The sequence below is a fragment of the Triticum aestivum genome, chromosome 2B, assembly GCF_018294505.1.
Source record: "Triticum aestivum cultivar Chinese Spring chromosome 2B, IWGSC CS RefSeq v2.1, whole genome shotgun sequence".
Taxonomy (NCBI): domain Eukaryota; kingdom Viridiplantae; phylum Streptophyta; class Magnoliopsida; order Poales; family Poaceae; genus Triticum; species Triticum aestivum.
In genome coordinates, this window is record NC_057798.1 from 531,778,003 (window position 1) to 531,800,232 (window position 22,230).

Genomic DNA, 22,230 nt, shown 5'->3' on the forward strand with positions numbered 1-22,230 from the left:
ATTACAACCGGGTTATCCGGACATGTACCTCAAACGGGTGAAGCCAAAAGCTAGCGTTCCTACGGGAATAATCATTCGGTGAACAAGAGACGAACTGCCCATGTTGCAATATACACCCCCAAATTATAAAGTGTACTGTGCTTTCTCGCATCACAGTTTATGTATGTGCAAAAACGCATGCTGGCCCAGGAAAGGAACCCTTAACGAAACTATTCTCTCTGGAATATGTTTCTTATGATCAAATGTAATGTAACATAACTCCCCGAATACAACTTGTCTGTTAAAGCAACTATGACCGGACCGCCTAGTTTCCGAACATGCCTGGGTGTTTACCAATGGTTTAAATATTCGGAAACACTCTAAACCTCGGGTTCTGGAGGTCAAAGTGGAAAGTCTGCCATGACAATCGTTTTACAATTCGACTGGAGAAAAGTTTGTTGATGAAGTACATTACTACTTGGACTCAAAAACTTCCTCTTCCTCTAGACCCTCTAGTAGGTCGTCTAGTTTACAATCCTATTGAGAAAATTTAGCTGTTGTTTTCACTTGGTCATACACTAAGCTAATAAGAATTTCTTGTATACCGTGTTTTCACCATATGATTCTGATCAAGCTTGGTATACCGTGTTTTCACCATGGCCTAGGCTTCTCGAGCGCCTTCCCGACATGCTTATATCTTCCATAGATCCAAACGGCGACGAGCTCCCTTGAATAAATTCGTAAGCTCATCCATACTTCCTGGAGGGGAATTGGATGGCCATAAAGCCTTGGCCATGTTCCTCATTGCTTTCCGAGCTCGCTCATGCACTTTGGACAGCTCTTGCAGCAAGTCGCCTTTTAATCCGGACACTTCTCCTTCGGGACATCCGGTTAGCACACCTACAGAAGCAAAATTGTAAAATTTTCCAACAGGAGACCATTTGACAGATAGGTTAAAAAGCATACTGAATATGCCGCCTTTCAACTTCTTGTTCTCCTTCAAAGCATCCGATAATTGGGCTCTTAAATCCTCCAGTTCCTCGACCTGCTTGATATTTGCGTCCTATAGTTTGTTCTTCTCCGTAATGGTCCATGTCAATACACGTTGACCTGCGGCTTCTTGCCCTTCGGCATGTTGCTTATCTGCTTGAGCAGCTCTTAGCCTCTCCTCCAGTTAATCTGTCAAGCCTACCAACGAGACAAAAGCATAATTAAGAAACCTCATTGTATTCACGGAGCGTTATCTCCGAGCTGCTGTTGCACTTATCATTAGGCACCTTCTTGGATTTCTTCAAATCTTCTAGTTCGGCGGTGGCAGCAGACAGCTTTGTTCGGCATTCTTCAAGCTCCTTCGATAACTTGTTACTCCTCTCCATGAGTACCTAGCAAAGTAAAGACTCTTAAATCAGTTGGGCCAACTGCTTCAAGACTCGGGGGCTACTAGCATATGATTATTGAATCTGCGCAAAAATTCTTACCCGCATATCCTTTGAAAGCTGGTGAGTGGCTCCAGCAACTCCATCACGAGCAGCTCGGATATAAGCATCCGCTGAGCTGAGAGCATTAAAAGCCTCTTCGGTAAAATGTGGGTCACGCATAGCCTCTCTCCGCCGTCGGTGACCCATCGCACTCTCCACTTCAGAATTTGTGACAGATACGTTATCCGAATCCTCCGGGAGATGAGAATCCAGCACTGCTCTCGCATCCCCTCCAGTCCTTGTGGCAGGGTTTGGGGCTAGATCAGTCTGTGCATGGCCAGCTAGGTCTCCGGATTTAGTCTGGCGTACACTCCTCCTGCAATATGGTGCCGCAGGAAACGTCACTATCCGATCCATCCGCTGAGTACATACTAAAGGATTATACCTCTTCGACGCAGAGGTGGGCCCGACTGTATCATTGTTCACCTTTCTTTTCAGAGAGGCGCCTTGTGCAAGCGTCGTCTTCTTAGAGGACGCCTTTGTTGTAGCACGCTGGTGGGGGCGTCACCCCTTGAGAGCATGATATAGTGCGGTGGGTGAGTCACGATGGGAAAACTCTTTTTGAAGAGATGTATCCTGGGTACTTACATGGGAGGAAAGAAAAAGGTCGGAGTAGTTGGCTATAATGGCCACCTCTGTGTCGTCATAGCTCGTCTGATAAAAGACTCCATCCTCAAAATCCACGAATATGTCCGGGTCTTCTTCGTATACAGGATCAAGGTCATGATTATGGTCCTCCGGCTATGGGCGGGGCTGTAGATCCCCTCGACGACCTTTCTCCATTCCTGTTAAAGGCAGACGGATTAAATTCAGCTATAGTTAAGGGAAAAAGATCAATCAAAGCCTATAATCGAAGACTCACCCAGTCAATGGGGGTATACATGGAGAAACCTTCTCGACACATCAGGTGAGCGAAGTCTTCCTTTTCCCCTTTGAAAAGGTCAACCAATGTGGCGGCCAGTGCGGCAAAATTAGCCGGACCCTTGCGCCCGCAACGTGAGGCGTCGTCCTCACCATTGTAATGCCACATGGGAAACCCCCTGGATTGAAGCGGCTGAATGCATCGCGTTATTGAATTCGCCATTACTTTGACTATGGATAGTCCGGAATGGGCAAGCATTCGGACCTTGTCCGCTAGCCGCTTAACCTCCGCACTATCTTCTTCTTCATAGCTTCGGGGGCGCCAGCTGGCATGCTTATTTAGAGGAGCAGAGGAGAATTCAGGAAGACCTCGCCGGATAGGGTCCGGAAGGACAATGTCTTCAATGTAGAACCGCTCCGAGGGCCACCCTTTGGATACCTTCTTCGTAGTACCGGGCAGGTATCATGTTCCGCCTATACGCCATACTTCGGCGCCGCCCACCTCGAAAATAGATCCCTTCTTGGAGCGGTGGACGAGGCAGAAATATTTCCTCCATAAATCGAAATGGGCCTCGCAGCCTAGGAACAGCTCGCAAAGAGCAACAAAGCCCGCGATGTGTAGAATGGAGCCCGACGTGAGGTTGTGCAGTTGGAGACCGTAGTAATCCAGAAGACCTCTAAGGAAAGGGTGGATTGGAAATCCCACGCCCCTCAGCAAGAAGGAAACAAAGCACACCCGCTCCCCTTGATTGGGATTGGGGAATTTCCCTGCCAGGGCTTCGCCATTGTAGGTGGTTAATCCCGCCTGAACGGGGACCAGACCCAATGGAGGGAGGTATCCCTGCACCTGCAGCTTGGCCAATTGAGCATGAGACACCGAGCAGCTCTCCCAGTCACCTTCTTGAGGGCCTTGGGGACGCGAGGAAGAGCAAGGAGCATTGGCCATCTTTGGCTGGTTTCTTGTGGCAGGCCCTAAGGATTTCCGTCTGGTGAGGAATGGAATCTGAGATTCGATCTCTGTTTTATAAGTTCCTTATCTACATGGTCAAGAGGTTATTTGTAAAAATACTTAGAACCTTCGTATTCATCTGCCACGTAGGAGCCGAGGCGACGACGGCGCAGAAGCTGGAGAGTACGATATTTAATGTAAAAGCCTAACTATATGAAACACAATGGGGAACTTACCTTGCAAAAGCCGAAGTCATGAAGCCGGATACAACGTCGTGATTGAAGGCAAGTTTGGGGGCTACTGAGGGAGTCCTGGATTATGGGGTCCTCGGGGAGCCGGCCTATGTGACATGGGTCGGACTAATGGGCCGTAGTTATTAGCTAGATGGCTTCATCTCTCTCTCTCTTGATTATCAATACAATGGTCTCTTGGATTTCCATATGATGTAAGTCTTTCTTCGATGTGTTTGTTGGGATCCGATGAACTTTGAGTTTATGATCAGATCTATGTTTTTATCCATGAAAGTTATTTGAGTCTTCTTTGGTCTCTTATATGCATGATTGCTTATAGCCTCGTATTTCTTCTCCCATATTTGGGTTTTGTTTTGCCAACTTGATCTATTTATCTTTCAATAGGAAGAGGTGCTTTGTAGTGGGTTCGATCTTATGGTGCTTGATCCCAGTGACAGAAGAGGAACCGACACGTATGTATTGTTGCTACTAAGGATGACAAGATGAGATCTATATCTCTGCAATAGATAAACGGATCTCGTCTACATCATGTCATCGTTCTTATTGCATTACTCCGTTTTCTCATGAACTTAATACACTAGATGCATGCTGGATAGTGGTCAATGTGTGGAGTAATAGTAGTAGATGCAAGCAGGAGTCGGTCTACTAATCTTGGACGTGATGCCTATATAATGATCATTGCCTGGATATCATCATGATTATTTGAAGTTCTACCAATTGCCCAACAGTAATTGTTTTCCCACCGTTTGCTATTTTTCTCGAGAGAAGCCACTAGTGAAACCTATGGCCCCTGGGGTCTCTTTTCATCATATTTGCCTTTGCGATCTATTTTCCTTTGCATTTATTTTCAGATATATTAAACCAAAAATACAAAATTACCTTGCTGCAATTTATTTGTTCCGCGATCTATTTATCCTATCTATCACTTTTACCTCACGTTATTTGCCTATCTTGAGGCGCCGTACCTGGAAGGGATTGACAACCCCTTTAACACGTTGGGTTGCGAGTATTTGTTATTTGTGTGCAGGTGTTGTTTACATAGTGTGAGGAGGTTCTCCTACTGGTTCGATAACCTTAGTCTTATCACTGAGGGAAATACCTACCGTCGCTATACTGCATCATTCCTTCCTCTTTGGGGAAATACCGACGTAGTTCCAGCAGACATCACCGTACTTACCTACGGCACAAAAACCACAACGGTGATTTATCATGTTTGCTGTTCTAACCTTCACAAGGACCGGCCGCAATCAAATTCGATTCAACTAAAGTTGGAGAAACAGACACCCACCAGCTACCTTTATGCAAAACTAGTTGCATGTCTGTCGGTGGACCCGGTCTCATGAACGCGGTCATGTAAGGTTGGTCCGGGCCGCTTCATCCAATAATACCGCCGAATCAAAATAAGACATTGGTGGTAAGCAGTATGACAATCACCGCCCACAACTCTTTGTGTTCTACTCGTGCATATCATCTATGCATAGACCTGGCTCGGATGCTGCTGTTGGGAAATGTAGCATGCAATTTCAAAAAAATCCTACACTCACGCAAGATCTATCTAGGAGATGCATAGCAACGAGAGGGGGAGAGTGTGTCCACGTACCCTCGTAGACCGAAAGCGGAAGCATTAACTTAACGCGGTTGATGTAGTCAAACGTCTTCTCGAATTAACCGATCAAGTACTGAACGTACGACATCTCCGAGTTCTGCACACATTCAGCTTGATGATGTCCCACGAACTCTTGATCTAGTTGCGGTACGAAGGAGTAGATGAGTTCCGTCAGCACGACATCGTGGTGACGGTGATGATGATGTGATCCGCACAGGGCTTCGCCTAAGAACTACGAAAATATGACCGGAGGAGTAAACGGTGGAGGGGGCACAACACACGGCTAAGAAACAACTGTTGTGCTTTGGGGTGCCCCTGCCCCCGTATATAAAGGAGGAGAGGGGAGGAGGCCGGCCCTAGGGGGCGCCCAAGTGGGGGAGTCCTACTAGGACTCCTAGTCCTAGTCGCCCCCCTTCCTTTCCAATGGAGGGGGAAAGAGGGAAGTGGAGGGAGAGCGAGAGGGAGAAGGAAAGGGGGGCCGCACCTGAGGGAGTCCTGGATTATGGGGTCCTTGGGGAGCTGACCTATGTGACATGGGTCGGACTAATGGGTTGTGAAGACACAAGAACAGAAGGCCTCCTCCCGTGTCCGGAAGGGACTCTCCTTTGCGTAGATGGCAAGCTTGGCGTCCACGTGTATAGTTTCCTTCCTTTGTAAACCGACTTTGTACACCCCTAGTCCCCTCCGGTGCCTATATAAACCAGAGGGTTTAGTCCATAGAGGCAATCATAATCATACATGCTAGACATCTAGGGTTTAGCCATTACAATCTCGAGGTAGATCAACTCTTGTAACCCATATACTCATCAAAGTCAATCAAGCAGGAAGTAGGGTATTACCTCCATTAAGAGGGCCCGAACCTGGGTAAACATCTTGTCCCCTGCCTCCTTGTTACCTTTGATCCTTAGGCGCTTAGTTCGGAACCCCCTACCCGAGGTCCGCCGGTTTTGACACCGGCAACACCCACTCCCCTTTGTCCAATTCGGATTCTACATGGGGGGCGCCACCTCCTCGGCCTGCCTCTCCTCTCCACTATGGCCCATGAGGCCCATTACTTCCCCCCCCCCCCGGGGGGGGGGGGGGGGGGGGGTCCGGTAACCCCTCGGTACTCCGAAAAATACCCGAACCATTCCAGAACCATTCTGTTGTCCGAATATAACCTTCCAATATATCAATATTTACCTCTCGACCATTTCAAGACTCCTCGTCATGTCCATGATCTCATCTGGGACTCCGAACAACCTTTGGTCACCAAAACACATAACTCATATAATACATATCGTCATCGAACGTTAAGCGTGCGGACCCTACGGGTTGAGAACTATGTAGACATGACCGAGACACCTCTCTGGTCAATAACCAATAGCGGAACCTGGATGCTCATATTGGTTCCCACATATTCTACGAAGATCTTTATCGCTCGAACCGCAATGTCAACATATGTTATTCCCTTTGTCATCGGTACATTACTTGCCCGAGATTCGATCGTCGGTATCTTCATACCTAGTTCAATCTCGTTACCGCCAAGTCTCTTTACTTGTTCCGTAATGCATCATCCCGCAACTAACTCATTAGTCACATTGCTTCTTCATATGATGTGCATTACTGAGAGGGCCTAGAGATACCTCTCCGATACTCAGAGTGACAAATCCTAATCTTGATCTATGCCAACCCAACAAACACCTTCAGAGATACCTGTAGAGCATCTTTATAATCACCCAGTTATGTTGTGACGTTTGATAGCACATAAGGCATTCCTCCGATGTCCGGGAGTTGCATAATCTCATAATCGAAAGAATATGTATTTGGCATGAAGAAGCAGTAGCAATAAGACTGAACGGTCATTATGCTAAGCTAACGGATGGGTCTTGTCCATCACATCATTCCACTAATGGTGTGACCCCGTTCATCAAATGACAACACATGTCCATGGCTAGGAAACTTAACCATCTTTGATCAACGAGCTAGTCTAGTAGAGGCATACTAGGGACACGGTGTTTTGTCTATGTATTCACACATGTATCAAGTTTCAGGTTAATACAATTCTAGCATGAATAATAAACATTTATCATGATATAAGGAAATATAAAATAATAAGTTTATTATTGCCTCTAGGGCATATTTCCTTCAGATGGTGTGTTGATGATGAACTCCTTGCTCTTGTGCTTCAAATGATAGTCTCCCCAACACTCAACTCTCTCCCACAGATTTGGATATGGTGGAAAGATGATTTGAGTGGAAAGTAACTTGGGGAAGGCTAGAGATCAAGATTCTTGTGGTTGGATTGGAATGTCTTGGTCTCAACACATGAGTAGGTGGTTCTCCCTCAGAAAATGAGTAGTGGAATGGCTCTCTCACAAATGGAGAAGAGGGTGGAGGGGTATATATAGCCTCCACACAAAATATAACCGTTGCACACATTTTACCAAACTCGGTCAGACCGAATAGAGAAACTCGGCGGGACTGATCTAGTTCAAAATGTGAACGTTAGGATTTTCGGTGGGACTGACATGATCCACTCGGTGGGACCGATGTGCTAGGGTTAGGGCAAAATCTCATCTCGGTGAGACCGATCGCATGAACTTGGTGAGACTGATTTTAGCAATTAATCAAACAGAGAGTTGGTCAAGCAAACTCGATGGGAACGATCGCTCATTTCGGTGAGACCGAAACGTTACGAAAAGGAAACAGAGAGTTTGCATTACGAACTTGGTGGGACCGATCGCTCATTTCGGTAAGACCAAAACGTTACAAAGGGAAACGGAGAGTTTCCAATCCCTTCTCGGTGAGACCGAAATCCCTATTAGTGATACCAACTGATTAGGGTTTTTGGCTATGGCTATGTCAAGTGAACTCGGTGGCGCCGGATGAATCAAATCAGTGGGGTCCGAGTTTGACTTTAGGGTTAGGACATATGTGGAAATGAGAAAGTGGTTGAGGGTTTTGGAGCATATCACTAAGCATTTCTGAGCAAGTAGACCATTAAGCAACACCTCATCTCCTTTTAATAGTATTGGCTTTCCTATGGACTCAATGTGATCTTGGATCACTAAACCAAAAATTAAGAGTCTTGAACTTTTTCCAATATGTGTCCTTAGCATTTTAAGGGGTCCACATCTCTAGTCCATGCCATGCCAATCATTGAACTTTCTGAAACATGAAACTTGAATGGATATTAGTTCAATGAGCTATATGTTGTTATGAATTACCAAAACAACCCGGGGATTAGTTGCACTTTCACCCTAATACTTGCTTTCTAGAGGCAGAGCTTGGTAACCACCCATCACAGATATGGAGAGCTGTTACTGATGGAAGGGAGGTGATGAAACAAGGGATGATCAGACGCATTGGCAATGGTCAGCAAACAAACATTTGGACCATGAATTGGCTACCTCGGTCAGGTCCGTTGCGCCCTATAATAGCCCAACTGTTAATCCACCGACTATGGTCTCGGAGTTGATTGACAATACATCGGCGACGTGGAAGGAACATTTGATCAGAGCCACGTTCAGACCCTTTGATGCCGATGCAATCATGTTATTACCACTTTGCACCAGGGTGATCGAGGAATTCTGGGCATGGTCTACCGAGAGGAATGGTAAATTTAGTGTCATATCAGCGTGCAGACTGGTGATGAATACAAGGGAGCACCGGGTGAATTGGTTGGAGGAAATTTCGGGGGCTTCTTCTTTGGAAGCTACCAATAAGGCATGGACTGATATATGGCATATAAAAGTGCCATCGAAGCTCAGGGTCTTCCTATGGCATTTGGCACGGCAGTCGATTCCATCGATGGATCTCCTTCACCACAGAAATATGTCAACTACAAAAGTATGCACCTTATGTGGGAGGGATGATTTGTGGAGACACGCACTTCTAGACTGCACAATGTCAAGGTGCATATGGGCTCTTTCTGATGAGGGTCTAGTGGAGCAGATGAGCATGAACAATGATCCAAACGCAAGGAACTGGCTATTTGCATTGCATGATACGCTCTCACAGCAGGACTTTGTGCTTATGGTGGTCACTTTGTGGGCGGTCTGGAGAGTGAGGCGGAAGGCGATCTATGAGGACGTTTTCTAGAGTCCACAAGACACTAACCAATTCATTCAATTTTATCTCGCAGAAAAGTCCTCGAGGAACCTAGGAGGGAAGATCCTGGGCGATCCGCCCCTCGACCGCGCCAGTGGATCAAGCCTCCTGATATGGCTTTCAATATCAACGTTGATGCAGCGGTGGCACAAAACAGAGGACGAGGAGCAGCAGCAGCAATCCGCCGTAATCACAATGGCGTTTTTCAGGGAGCTTCAGCCATAGTTTTCAAGGGAGTTCATGATCCTCCCACTCTTGAAGCTTTATCAATTCGTGAAGCTCTCGCCCTTGCTGAGGATCTAAACTTGCAGAAACTACATGTGGCATCGGACTGTAAGGTAGTGGTGGATGACATCAAACAGAGGAACCCGACAAGTTATGGAGCAATTCTACATGAAATAATAGAGCATCGTTCTTCCTTTGAAGTTTGTAGTTTTGTTCATGAATTTAGGAGCTCGAATTTCAAGGCTCACAGTCTAGCGAGGCATGTTTTAAAGTTGAGGGTTGGCCGTCATGTTTGGTTAGGCAACCCTGATAATCTTTCTTTTGTGTATGTAAACATTGATCACAATTAATAAAAGGCCTCGTAGACTATCTAAAAAAAAAACAGGTCCAAATCAACTGGAGGACACGTCTAATTTTCGTAACGGCGCTCCGTGTTAATTGCATGGCACCGAAACGAACTGAAGCCACGGACTGTGCCGACATGGCCCCAACAACGACTGTTTGCCCTTTCAAAAAAAAACGACGGTTGTTACGAATCCGAGCCTGGGAAATTCTGGACGAGGCGAGGCTCGTCGAACTTCTCTGATACTTTGAAACGAGAGGCTCAAAGTATTCAGGTGCCTTCACATCGACAAGTCTGGATATATGTATTTCAGTGTGAAGCTCACGAACGTCGACATGACATGGCTCTCGACTTCTCCGCTCGTCGCCGGGCCCAAATTACAGCCTGTCCGTGCGGACATCTGCGAGGCCGTGGCCGAAGCTAGTACCCGGCGTCAACCTCTGTTCATCAATGCGGCGAGACGGGTGACATGTTGAGTGGACCCATCAAATCCACTGCAAAATTCCAATTGGCCTTAATTCGAGAATTCAGCTGATCGGTCTGTAACTCAATGGTCCAAGCGTCTCAAAAAAATTGATCCAAAAAGTGCTGCTGCATGTACAAATGAGCACCAGGAGCTATGAATGGCGCACAGGAACTCACCGGTCGGCGGACCGGGCCTTCGGTGTGAACGTGAATCTGTCGTTCTGTGCGCTCACATTCCTCGAGTGCTCCAAAAAAAATAAAATTAGACCGTGTCTTTATTTTAAAATTAGAAGAAAAATGGAAGCATGAGAAAAGTTTGAGAAGGACGCTTGCCTGCTTTCATGGTTCGGGTGCGTTGTGCCATTCGGTTGCTCCAGCACGGCGCTCCGTGCAAAGGGTGTTTGTTTGGTGGCCTTGTCTCCGCTCCATGGACGATGATGTCCTTCGGTTACGTCCATGACGCTCTTTGAAAACGAACTGGACGTGAAACTTAGGCGCGTGTTTGGTGTTGAGTGCACGTTCGGCGCAGACACGACACATCACGCCTCACCTTCCTTGGCCCCAAAATATCGTCCCGAAATGTGGCTGGGGATGCAACCTCGGACGCCGTTAGGTTCTCGAGCTAGAGACAGGTGTCGCCAACTCAAACGGTGTCCGCCGAGGAATATCAACGAACGGAACGCATTAGTCCATGGTAAACCTCTGCTAAACCTGCGATGAATAGGTGAGATTTAAGCAAACTCTGCGCCGAGTTAAATGACCAGACCCAGTGGCCAGTGAGGTCGTTGTCACAGTGCGCCTATGAGGCTATGACCTACGTACGTTCCTGTTTGTACTCGTGCCTCACGTTCGTCCTCTGAGCGTACGCAGCACGGCTTTTCCTGCAAGCCTCTCGATCGATCGTACGAGAGCACACCTAACAGTCGGTTATCACGAACGTACCACAGCAAGCAATTACACCGGTGCATGATGCGCGACGTGACGTTGGAGTCTCCCCGTTCGTACATGCACAGCACATGCACGAGAGCCCGCCCAAACCGCGAGCGAAAGAAAGATCTCCCCACATCACATTCGGAGTCCTGCTTCGCACGCCGCGAGTCCGCAACGTGACAACTGGGAGTGGGAGGGGAGCTCAGCTCAGTGCCACCGCACAATCTCCCCGCCTTCAGTTCCCGCGAGATTTCGCCGTCTCCGCGGGCCCCCCGCCCCGCCGTCCCCGTCCACCCAAAATCGAAGCCAAATCAAATTCCCGGTGGCGACGAGAGGCACTGCTCATCAGTGACCAGCCGTCGCCTCTCCAACCGCAGAGCCTCTCTCGTCCACACGAAGCTCCAGCGTGCGCGCCCGTGCACGTCGCAGAAATTTATACGCCGCTCGTTTCTCGCCGTCGCCTCTCCACTCCCGTCTCTCATCATTTCTCGACCAGCAGCTAATCGGCGCACGCACGTGAAGCCTGAGCCGAGCTGAGGTGTAGAGCGAGCGACCATAGCCAGCAAGCAAGCTCGGAGAAGAAGGCATGAGGATCCAGTGCGACGCGTGCGAGGGCGCGGCGGCGACGGTGGTGTGCTGCGCGGACGAGGCGGCGCTGTGCGCGCGCTGCGACGTGCAGATCCACGCCGCCAACAAGCTGGCCAGCAAGCACCAGCGCCTGCCGCTCGAGGACGCCGCCGCCGCCGGGCTCCCGCGTTGCGACGTCTGCCAGGACAAGCCGGCCTTCGTCTTCTGCGTGGACGACAGGGCGCTCTTCTGCCGCGACTGCGACGACTCCATCCACGTCCAGGGCACGCTCTCCGCCAACCACCAGCGCTACATCGCCACCGGCATCCGCGTCGGCTTCAGCTCCGTCTGCAGCGCCCACGCCGACAGCCATCCGCCGCCGCCGCCCTCCAAGCCCAAGGCGCCGCCGACCGCCGCCATCCCCAGGACGGCGCCGGTCTCGGCCGCGGCGCAGGAGGTGCCGTCGTCGCCGTTCATGCCGTCCGGCTGGGCCGTCGAGGACCTCCTGCAGTTCTCTGACTACGAGTCCAGCGACAAGGCAAGGGGCTAGGCAAATCACGTACCACTGTCTCCCTCCGTTCTCCATGGATACATCTCACCGTGTCTCCATGTGTTTGCTGTAGCAGAAGGGTTCTCCGTCTCCTCTCGGGTTCAAGGAGCTGGAGTGGTTCGCCGACATCGACCTGTTCCACGACGACCAGGCGCCGGCACCAAAGTGGGGCAGAACCGCGGCAGAGGTGCCCGAGCTCTTCGCCTCGCCGCAGCCGGCCAGCAACGCTGGCTTCTACAAGACAGCCGGTGCGCGCCAGAGCAAGAAGGCGAAGGTGGAGCTGCCCGAGGACGACGACGAGGACTACCTCATCGTTCCCGATCTTGGATGAGATATTCGAACTGAATATATATAGTTCGTAGTTTGTGTGATGTATGTTGTAAACCAATACGTGTGTATGCATGTATGCAAAGGGATTCTGCCATCCTTTTGTGCCGATCGCTTAGTTGCCGTGGAACATATGAAGCTGCAAGGCGATTCGGGAAAAATACTTTCAGAAACAAGATGGTTTATCAGTGTAATACTTTGAGAACATGTACTGTACTACTTTTGAGGCTTTTGTCTTCCAAATTTTTACTGTGATTTTACATTCAACCGCCTGTAAACAAGAGGCGATCATAATGCATAGGGAAGATCACCGTGCACAGCATGCTTGAACTACAGCCATACAGTACTGTAATCATGCACTTACAACAACCAGTGATAATGACTCTTCTACAAACAACGAATGAACAAAAAGGAAATCAACAAGTACATAAGATGGCCACAGCTTAACACCAACTGACGAACCACATGCCGCCAAGCAAACAAAATCATGTAAACACGCACCATAATCTGATTGCGATATTTCAGGTTACCAATTATGCAACATCACATGAGCTTGCTAGATTGCAGTAAGAAAATGAAGCCACGAAAATGGTGGATGCTCTTCAGTAAGATTTATGAATCAGCTCAGTGTCTGAGAGTCTGCGACCACTTACCAGTATTTCTCAATTCTTTTTGGAAGATCCCAGTAAACTGCACATAAATGTTTAGGTAGAAAAACTCAAGCAAATCGTATACAAATTAATTTGACCGTCACCTTTTCTTCAGCAATGAACTAGCTCTTAGGAATATTTTATCAATCTCATCAAGCTCGGAGATTTTCAGTTCTTTTGCGGGTGAATCTGCCTTATCAGAAAGTGAAGCAATCTTCCGCAGATGCTCCTCAAAATCGTCTGCTTCGTTATCATTTTTTTCTGGGAGAAACTTATCCAGCCTATCCAGATACAAAGGACGCTCCTTGCTATCTTCTGCTTGCTCCTCTGAATCTGTCTCAAACATGTCAGAGAGATCCTCGGATTCTGAATATGCAATAGACTCCGAAGTTGAATCATCATCAACCTCAGAATTTTCATCCTCCAACTTCTCAGACCTTTCTATATTTTCTGACAGGAGTTCGGATACAGTTCTCTTGTGAACTGAGCTAGAAGAAGCTTTATTCACGGACACACTGTTTGTAGAGTCTGAAATAAAAGCAATGTCTTTGGCCGCACTTTGTCCTATAACTTCAACTAACTTCATCCGGGCGTGCTGATCTTCAAGCTCCTGCTCAAGCCTGGGAATGTACCGCCTAAGAGCTCGGAGGCGATCTCTATATTTTGATTTGTCCAGTGCCTGATTAGAAATGCTAGATTTAGAGAAAGCAAGGCACTGACACTAAAAGGTATAACAGGACAGTGTTATTAGTCATCCTTTATTCATTCTCATCCTGCATGCCTGTTTATATTGGAGTATATTCTATTTGATCCTGACTTCCTGACTAGAATACAGAACACCATTCCTACCAACTGAAAATAATTGGCTGACTATGCCTTTTGTTGTTATGTTCTAAACCTAGGTGATGAATGATAAATTGGTATCTTATTAAGGCTTCTGCATAAATCAGGAGGATCTTACTGAGCTTCTCTTGCTTGGAAATCTTGAAGCTGGTCTGTTACTAGTTTTTGTGCGTGTTTTTATAACCTCGCTTCACAATTCATACATTGATATCTTGACCATGATAGCAGAGATAGAACATACCTTCTTTCTAGGAAGTGCAACCTTTGGTGACATTATCTCGGGTGGTGGCTGTGCATAGTTTTTCCCTCTGTACATAATAATTGTATTTCCTTCTTCAATGCTGAGCACAATACCACCACTTAGAATTGCTAACTCTGAGGCAATTTCCTTAACCTCCTCTGGTGTGAATGTCTTCACAATTACCTGTAGGGTTTGGTGCTTTTTCCAGTGCAAATGCATGTTCAAGATCACTCCCTGGTAAATTCCACGTCTTCCAACAGGCACATAATTTTTACTTTTTTGGCCCATCTTGAGGAAGTAGAAGTGTTCTTCAGGTGTAAGAACCTCAGGATCATGTGTGGGTTCTGAAGGATCATTTGGCTCAATTTTCTTCAAAGCTGCAAGAAGTCGTTCTTCCTTCCTTCGAGCCTTTAAGTGAAGAATATATAAGAAAAAACCAACCGTATAACAATATATTTACAAGTAAATTTTCACAACAGAGTGCATAGAGAAGAAACATGTAGATTCATCGTAATGTGAGAGCAACATCAAAAACATAGATTTAAAAATCTAATAAGATAGCCCACCTCAAGGGTGGAAATTCAGCTTGCAGTAATATACCTCACATGACAATACTGACCAGCAGTATTAGAAAATCATGTTATGTCAAGTGAAAGTCAAGCAAACTTCATTCTTTTATGCTTTTTTTTCTGACACAGATCATTCTTTTATGCTTGAAAAAAATCTTCATGAAGAGACAAGTCTATAACAACTTACTAGCTTCAATTTTTTCAAAATCTTCTCCTCAGCGGTCATTCTCTGAAATTCCCTTTCCTTTTTCCATCTCAACGATTTCAAAAACCTTGTTACGGCCCTCTTTCCTTTAAGTTTTTTCCTCTTCGCTTTTGGTTTGTCAGAATCATCAACGGATACCATGGCCCCAGTATTTTGTGGACCCGTTGCCATATCTTGGTTTTGACTATCAACAGGTAGACTGGTATGGACAGGACGGCATGTTTGAAGGTTATAACTTTGTGGCCAACTGAAGAACCTGTCGTCTTGGTCAAAAACCTTGTGAAAAGTATAACTACAACAGCATCAGAACTCTGAAATAACAGAACTGTTACATTATTGCACTCTCTCTGTTTTTATTTACTCCGCATATTAGGTTTGTCTAAAGTCAAACTTTATAAAGTTTCAACAAGTTTGTAGAATAATATATTAACATACACACCACCGAATCAATACCATTGGATTCATAATTGAACATATTGTCACATCATATAGATTTGTTATTGTAAATTCTCTAAAGTTTGAGTTCGCTCAAACCTAATATGCGGAGTAAATAAAAATGGAGGGAGTATTTGCCTAGCGAGAACCACACTCAAGAGCTCGACGTGTTCGTCAGCTTGCGTGCACACACAAATACACTAAACCAAAAAGGCAAAAGCATAGCATAGATGAAAGCAGTGAATTGCGCTGACACTTCACCTTTTTGGCATTTCATCGAACACTTCAAAGTCGCTATTGTTTCGGAGCAAACCTACTGCATCAATCAATATTTCAAAGCACAAGCCCGAGGCCCTGGTCACCAAAACCTCCCGAGAACCACTCACTAAGCCTCATTGACAACTTAGGATAAGAATCAGCGGGCAAGAAAGGGATCGACAGATTTTGTGTCTTACGGCGGAGGTGGTGCGCTGAGCTTCATTGTTCCGCGGGAAAGCGCCGTCGCATCTACGCTACCGGACGAGGGGCAATGGGGCGGAGATGGTGAAGGCCGGAAGCGCCACCTCCTTGTGGCCTGCCGGAGCGAGAGGAGTCGGCTGGCCATGCGCGCCCGTAGCACCGTACGGCGAGAGTTCGAGAGAGCCTGTGCGCGCGTGCTTGGGTGGATGGTTCGGGGCCTCTGGGGTAGCGCACGGGCCGACTCAGGTGGAGAGCCGGCGTGGCGCGCGCGGTAGCTGAGGCGCTGTTCCGGTACGCATGCGGGCGTGGTGAATGGCGACTCGGCGAGTGGGCACTGATCCTGCGGGGAAGAAGAACGGGGACGACGCCTCGCTAGCGTGGGCCGCCGAAAGCTCCGCTTTGCCGCATGGGCGAGATGAAGCGGAGAAACGAAGCGGACGGGCCACTGGACTAGGAGGTTTGTATGGGTCAGTTCACGCATGGTTGTACGTACCTCTCAAAAAAAAACGCATGGTTGTACGTGAGCTAAGCTTGGAGCACTTTTTTTTTACAGTGAAAAGCAATCTATATTAATTAAAGAGCAAATCCTAAACGGCGCCCGTTGCGCCCGTTTCTTTGCTGCACGCAAACGGGCGCATACCCGCCGCGCCAGGCTGGGCCGGCCCATTTCTTCTTTTTCTGTTAAAACTGCATCAATTAAAAAAGCATGAGAGCGGTGGTTCGAACTTGGGATGTTTCGTTTAGACATCAGCGCAGTTACCACTAGGAAAGAACAACTTGCTGTTCACAAACCTCTTTTCCCTATTTTATTGTTTCTTCAGGTCGCGAGATTTTTTCTCCTTTTCCTGCTCTTTTCTCATTTTTCTTCTCTTTATTCCTTTTTCTTTTTTTTCGTAAATGTGCATTTTTTTATTCAAATTTGATGAACCTTTATTAAATCGATGAACTTTTTTTAAAATTCGATCAAAAATTTTCAAATTCCATGATTTTTTTAAAACGTGAACAATTATTGAGAACCTGAACAAAAAATTATAAACGATGAGCGATTTTCAAATATACACTGAACATTTTTTTCAGTGTACGATGAACAATTTTTAACTACACAGCGAACATTTTTGTGATATACATTGAAATAATTTAAAACATATTTATACATTATTTTGATATAAGATGAACAACTTTTATACATTGAACATTTTTGTAATATAATATGAACAATTTTTAACTACACATTGAACAATTTTGTGATATGCGCTTAAAAACCATTTAAATACCCATTGAACATTTTTTATGTACACTGAACAATTTAAAATTGTGAACAAAATTTGAAAAAGTGAATAAATTTGAGAAACTATGAACACATTTTGAAATCACGAACAAAAAACAAAAAATACATTTTTTTAATTCCATGAACTTTTTCCAATTTCAATGAACTTTTTCTAGATTTCGATGAACCTTTTATAGATTTCGACGAACTTTTTTCAAATTCGATGAACATTTTCAAATTCGAATGAACTTTTTTTATATTGATGAACTATTTTTTAAAAATTGATGAACTTTTTTGAAATTTGTGAACTTTTTAGAAATCAATGATTTTTTAGTTCGTTAACCTTTTCAATTCGTGATTATTTTGAAATCTGTGAATTTTCATATTTCGTCCGGAAAAATTATGTTTCCCAAAATCTGTGCGCAATAAATAGCGCGACTTTAATTATATTTAATACATGAGCGTTGAAAATACACATGATTGATTGGTTGTTGTAGTGATTAGTCGACTTGAACATGTACTGGAGGTCGCGTGGTCGAATCCTCACGGGAGCAACACTTTTTAGTGGATTTTTTTGTGGTATAGATGGGATCTTTTTTACGGTATAGAAGGCGTGCCGTGGGCCGGCCCAGCAGGCGCGGTTGTGAGCGCCAGCTTCCTGAACCGGCGCTTAAGGCGCCGGTTAGGAGCTCCCTAATTAAAGATACTAGTAGAGTGCCCATGCGTTGCCACGAGCTCTTGAAAAAGTTTGCAAGAGTTACATGTTAAATTTCACATGCACAAACAATATAACACAAATACAATTACTGAATAATTGAAGTCCATTTTGCAATGAAAATTGATAACAAAAAGAAAGAGTAACGACATGTTCATGTAACAAACTAAGTGATGTCCATGCAAGTTTCAGACGCTTCTCAAGTCCTACTAACTGTTTTTTATATGAAAAATATTAGGAATTAATATAAACAAAACATATGTTAAGATGAGAAAAAACAATAGATATTTACCGTGTATATTTGATGAGAAAAAAACATGCAAACAAACCTTCTTCAACCAAGTATATTTATTTTTTCTCTCAGTTTTATTGTGATACCCTTAGTATATGAAAGGTAAGCACAAAAAATATTTATTTTTATGAACCATATTTAGTATATGTATACACTTTTATTGTTCCTGTCAGGTATGTATACTTTTAATATCTATGTTTTTTATCATAAATTCCTACATTGATCTTCTAAATTTAGTATATGTATACACTTTTATTGTTCCTGTCAGGTCACCAAAACATCAGAAAATGGACTATTAAACATGCCGACAGGTGAAAATGCAACAATACATTGATCTTCTAAATTCTGCAACAAACTCTGAAATTGATTATTTTTTTCATTCTGAGTCTGTAGAGAAAACAGGAAGCTCAGGCTACTCACCAAAACCTGACATTGAAGTCCATATCTGTGCCAATCTTATATACACCATCAGCATGAAGCACCTCCCCCCCCCCCTCCCTAACATGAATGATAACAAATATTTGCATACAAATAAGATGGATGTTTTAGTAGAACTGAAGTATACTCGGCACGAAAAAGAGAACTGAAGTATACTAATGCCCGTCAGGAAAAGCGGACTTCTATTTACTTGGCAGAAACTCCTAAATAGTTGTATCTTTACATAAGTAGGCAAAAGCACTAAATTGTACTACATAGGAGAGGAGAATGACACTTAAAAATTTGGATAGTCCCAAACCGCAGCTAATGAAAGCACAGGTGCAGTGGGGAGTAAAAAAAATGGAAGGATTTTTTCTCTAGCACACATTTCTTATCCTCTCTCTTTTGCTTTTTCTTTCTTTTGCTCTCAACTTTTATTTGAGAGAATCTTTTACTCTCAACTTAACCACACCATAACAGAACTGCAACTCTGCAATCCCAGACTGCAAGCCCAATTTTCTATCTCACACAGGAGCGGGTCACGCAAGTCATCTTCGTTCTTTCATTAAACTGAACCATACCACAGACTGAACTGAGCCCCCCAAAAAAGACTGAACCACGCCCAAGTTCCTGTCTCACAAAAGAAGGTCCCGCCGGCGCAGATAGTTCAGGGGAGGTGAGGCAGAAAGGAAGGCAGCAGAGGTTGGGCTAGCCTGCGAGCTGTGGCATAGAGATGGGGAGGAGCGAGAAGGATGGTAGAGAGCATGGCAGTTGGTGGTGAAGGTCCGTCAGAAGCGCAGACTTTGCACACTCTGCCACTGTCCAATGTCGACATCGCCCATGCGCCGATGCGGATGCAGTCTACCGCGGGTCCATTTTCTGATGGAGTCTTGCAATGCTTCTTCACTATGTACAAAAACACCATCTATTTAGAAACAGATGAAAGTACATACTTCATGATCACTTGGTCACACACCTCAAGAATCAATACATCAGGTCACCAAAACATCAGAAAATGGACTATTAAACATGCCGACAAGTGAAAATGCAACAATACATTGATCTTCTAAATTCTGCAACAAACTCTGAAATTGATTATTTTTTTCATTCTGAGTCTGTAGAGAAAACAGGAAGCTCAGGCTACTGACCAAAACCTGACATTGAAGTCCATATCTGTGCCAATCTTATATACACCATCAGCATGAAGCACCTCCCCCCCCCTCCCTAACATGAATGATAACAAATATTTGCATACAAATAAGATGGATGTTTTAGTAGAACTGAAGTATACTCGGCACGAAAAAGAGAACTGAAGTATACTAATGCCCGTCAGGAAAAGCGCACTTCTATTTACTTGGCAGAAACTCCTAAATAGTTGTATCTTCACATAAGTAGGCAGAAGCACTAAATTGTACTACATAGGAGAGGAGAATGACACTTAAAAATTTGGATAGTCCCAAACCGCAGCTAATGAAAGCACAGGTGCAGTGGGGAGTAAAAAAAATGGAAGGATTTTTTCTCTAGCACACATTTCTTATCCTCTCTCTTTTGCTTTTTCTTTCTTTTGCTCTCAACTTTTATTTGAGAGAATCTTTTACTCTCAACTTAACCACACCATAACTGAACTGCAACTCTGCAATCCCAGACTGCAAGCCCAATTTTCTATCTCACACAGGAGCGGGTCACGCAAGTCATCTTCGTTCTTTCATTAAACTGAACCATACCACAAACTGAACTGAGCCCCCAAAAAAGACTGAACCACGCCCAAGTTCCTGTCTCACAAAAGAAGGTCCCGCCGGCGCAGATAGTTCAGGGGAGGTGAGGCAGAAAGGAAGGCAGCAGAGGTTGGGCTAGCCTGCGAGCTGTGGCATAGAGATGGGGAGGAGCGAGAAGGATGGTAGAGAGCATGGCAGTTGGTGGTGAAGGTCCGTCAGAAGCGCAGACTTTGCACACTCTGCCACTGTCCAATGTCGACATCGCCCATGCGCCGATGCGGATGCAGTCTACCGCGGGTCCATTTTCTGATGGAGTCTTGCAATGCTTCTTCACTATGTACAAAAACACCATCTATTTAGAAACAGATGAAAGTACATACTGCATGATCACTTGGTCACACACCTCAAGAATCAATACATCAGGTCACCAAAACATCAGAAAATGGACTATTAAACATGCCGACAGGTGAAAATGCAACAATACATTGATCTTCTAAATTCTGCAACAAACTCTGAAATTGATTATTTTTTTCATTCTGAGTCTGTAGAGAAAACAGGAAGCTCAGGCTACTCACCAAAACCTGACATTGAAGTCCATATCTGTGCCAATCTTATATACACCATCAGCATGAAGCACCTCCCCCCCTCCCTAACATGAATGATAACAAATATTTGCATACAAATAAGATGGATGTTTTAGTAGAACTGAAGTATACTCAGCACGAAAAAGAGAACTGAAGTATACTAATGCCCGTCAGGAAAAGGGCACTTCTATTTACTTGGCAGAAACTCCTAAATAGTTGTATCTTCACATAAGTAGGCAGAAGCACTAAATTGTACTACATAGGAGAGGAGAATGACACTTAAAAATTTGGATAGTCCCAAACCGCAGCTAATGAAAGCACAGGTGCAGTGGGGAGTAAAAAAAATGGAAGGATTTTTTCTCTAGCACACATTTCTTATCCTCTCTCTTTTGCTTTTTCTTTCTTTTGCTCTCAACTTTTATTTGAGAGAATCTTTTACTCTCAACTTAACCACACCATAACTGAACTGCAACTCTGCAATCCCAGACTGCAAGCCCAATTTTCTATCTCACACAGGAGCGGGTCACGCAAGTCATCTTCGTTCTTTCATTAAACTGAACCATACCACAGACTGAACTGAGCCCCCCAAAAAAGACTGAACCACGCCCAAGTTCCTGTCTCACAAAAGAAGGTCCCGCCGGCGCAGATAGTTCAGGGGAGGTGAGGCAGAAAGGAAGGCAGCAGAGGTTGGGCTAGCCTGCGAGCTGTGGCATAGAGATGGGGAGGAGCGAGAAGGATGGTAGAGAGCATGGCAGTTGGTGGTGAAGGTCCGTCAGAAGCGCAGACTTTGCACACTCTGCCACTGTCCAATGTCGACATCGCCCATGCGCCGATGCGGATGCAGTCTACCGCGGGTCCATTTTCTGATGGAGTCTTGCAATGCTTCTTCACTATGTACAAAAACACCATCTATTTAGAAACAGATGAAAGTACATACTGCATGATCACTTGGTCACACACCTCAAGAATCAATACATCAGGTCACCAAAACATCAGAAAATGGACTATTAAACATGCCGACAGGTGAAAATGCAACAATACATTGATCTTCTAAATTCTGCAACAAACTCTGAAATTGATTATTTTTTTCATTCTGAGTCTGTAGAGAAAACAGGAAGCTCAGGCTACTCACCAAAACCTGACATTGAAGTCCATATCTGTGCCAATCTTATATACACCATCAGCATGAAGCACCTCCCCCCCCCTCCCTAACAT

General features: G+C 45.2%; 2 protein-coding genes across 4 annotated transcripts; one reads left to right on the forward strand and one right to left on the reverse strand.

Annotated features, from left to right (window-relative positions):
- Positions 1–11,364: 11,364 nt before the first annotated feature.
- LOC123045867 (B-box zinc finger protein 24) lies at positions 11,365–12,855 on the forward strand. Of its 2 annotated transcripts, none has more exons than XM_044469092.1 (2): positions 11,365–12,284; positions 12,370–12,855. In XM_044469092.1, exons 1-2 carry the CDS (start codon positions 11,766–11,768, stop codon positions 12,625–12,627), a joined length of 777 nt encoding a protein of 258 aa, XP_044325027.1. In that variant the 5' UTR covers positions 11,365–11,765; the 3' UTR covers positions 12,628–12,855. The 2 variants fall into 2 exon arrangements, with proteins under 2 accessions (XP_044325027.1, XP_044325028.1); XM_044469093.1 differs by having other exon boundaries at positions 11,395–12,284; positions 12,373–12,855.
- A 357-nt stretch (positions 12,856–13,212) lies between these two features.
- On the reverse strand, positions 13,213–16,438 carry LOC123045866 (uncharacterized CRM domain-containing protein At3g25440, chloroplastic). 2 transcript variants are annotated; one of them, XM_044469090.1, is made up of 4 exons: positions 16,022–16,438; positions 15,114–15,423; positions 14,358–14,765; positions 13,213–13,952 (listed from the first exon to the last, which is right to left on the reverse strand). In XM_044469090.1, exons 1-4 carry the CDS (start codon positions 16,168–16,170, stop codon positions 13,374–13,376), a joined length of 1,446 nt encoding a protein of 481 aa, XP_044325025.1. In that variant the 5' UTR covers positions 16,171–16,438; the 3' UTR covers positions 13,213–13,373. The 2 variants fall into 2 exon arrangements, with proteins under 2 accessions (XP_044325025.1, XP_044325026.1); XM_044469091.1 differs by having other exon boundaries at positions 15,114–15,407; positions 16,022–16,436.
- Between the last annotated feature and the right edge of the window lie 5,792 nt (positions 16,439–22,230).

Coding starts and splice junctions, on each gene's coding strand:
- LOC123045867 (XM_044469092.1), top strand. CDS start 11,766: ATGAGGATCCAGTGCGACGCGTGCGAGGGCGCGGCGGCGACGGTGGTG. Junction 12,285..12,369: donor ACTACGAGTCCAGCGACAAG/GCAAGGGGCTAG, acceptor TGTTTGCTGTAG/CAGAAGGGTTCTCCGTCTCC.
- LOC123045866 (XM_044469090.1), bottom strand. CDS start 16,170: ATGGCCAGCCGACTCCTCTCGCTCCGGCAGGCCACAAGGAGGTGGCGC. Junction 15,424..16,021: donor CTCAGCGCACCACCTCCGCC/GTAAGACACAAA, acceptor ATGCTGTTGTAG/TTATACTTTTCACAAGGTTT. Junction 13,953..14,357: donor TTGCACTTCCTAGAAAGAAG/GTATGTTCTATC, acceptor ATTTCTAATCAG/GCACTGGACAAATCAAAATA.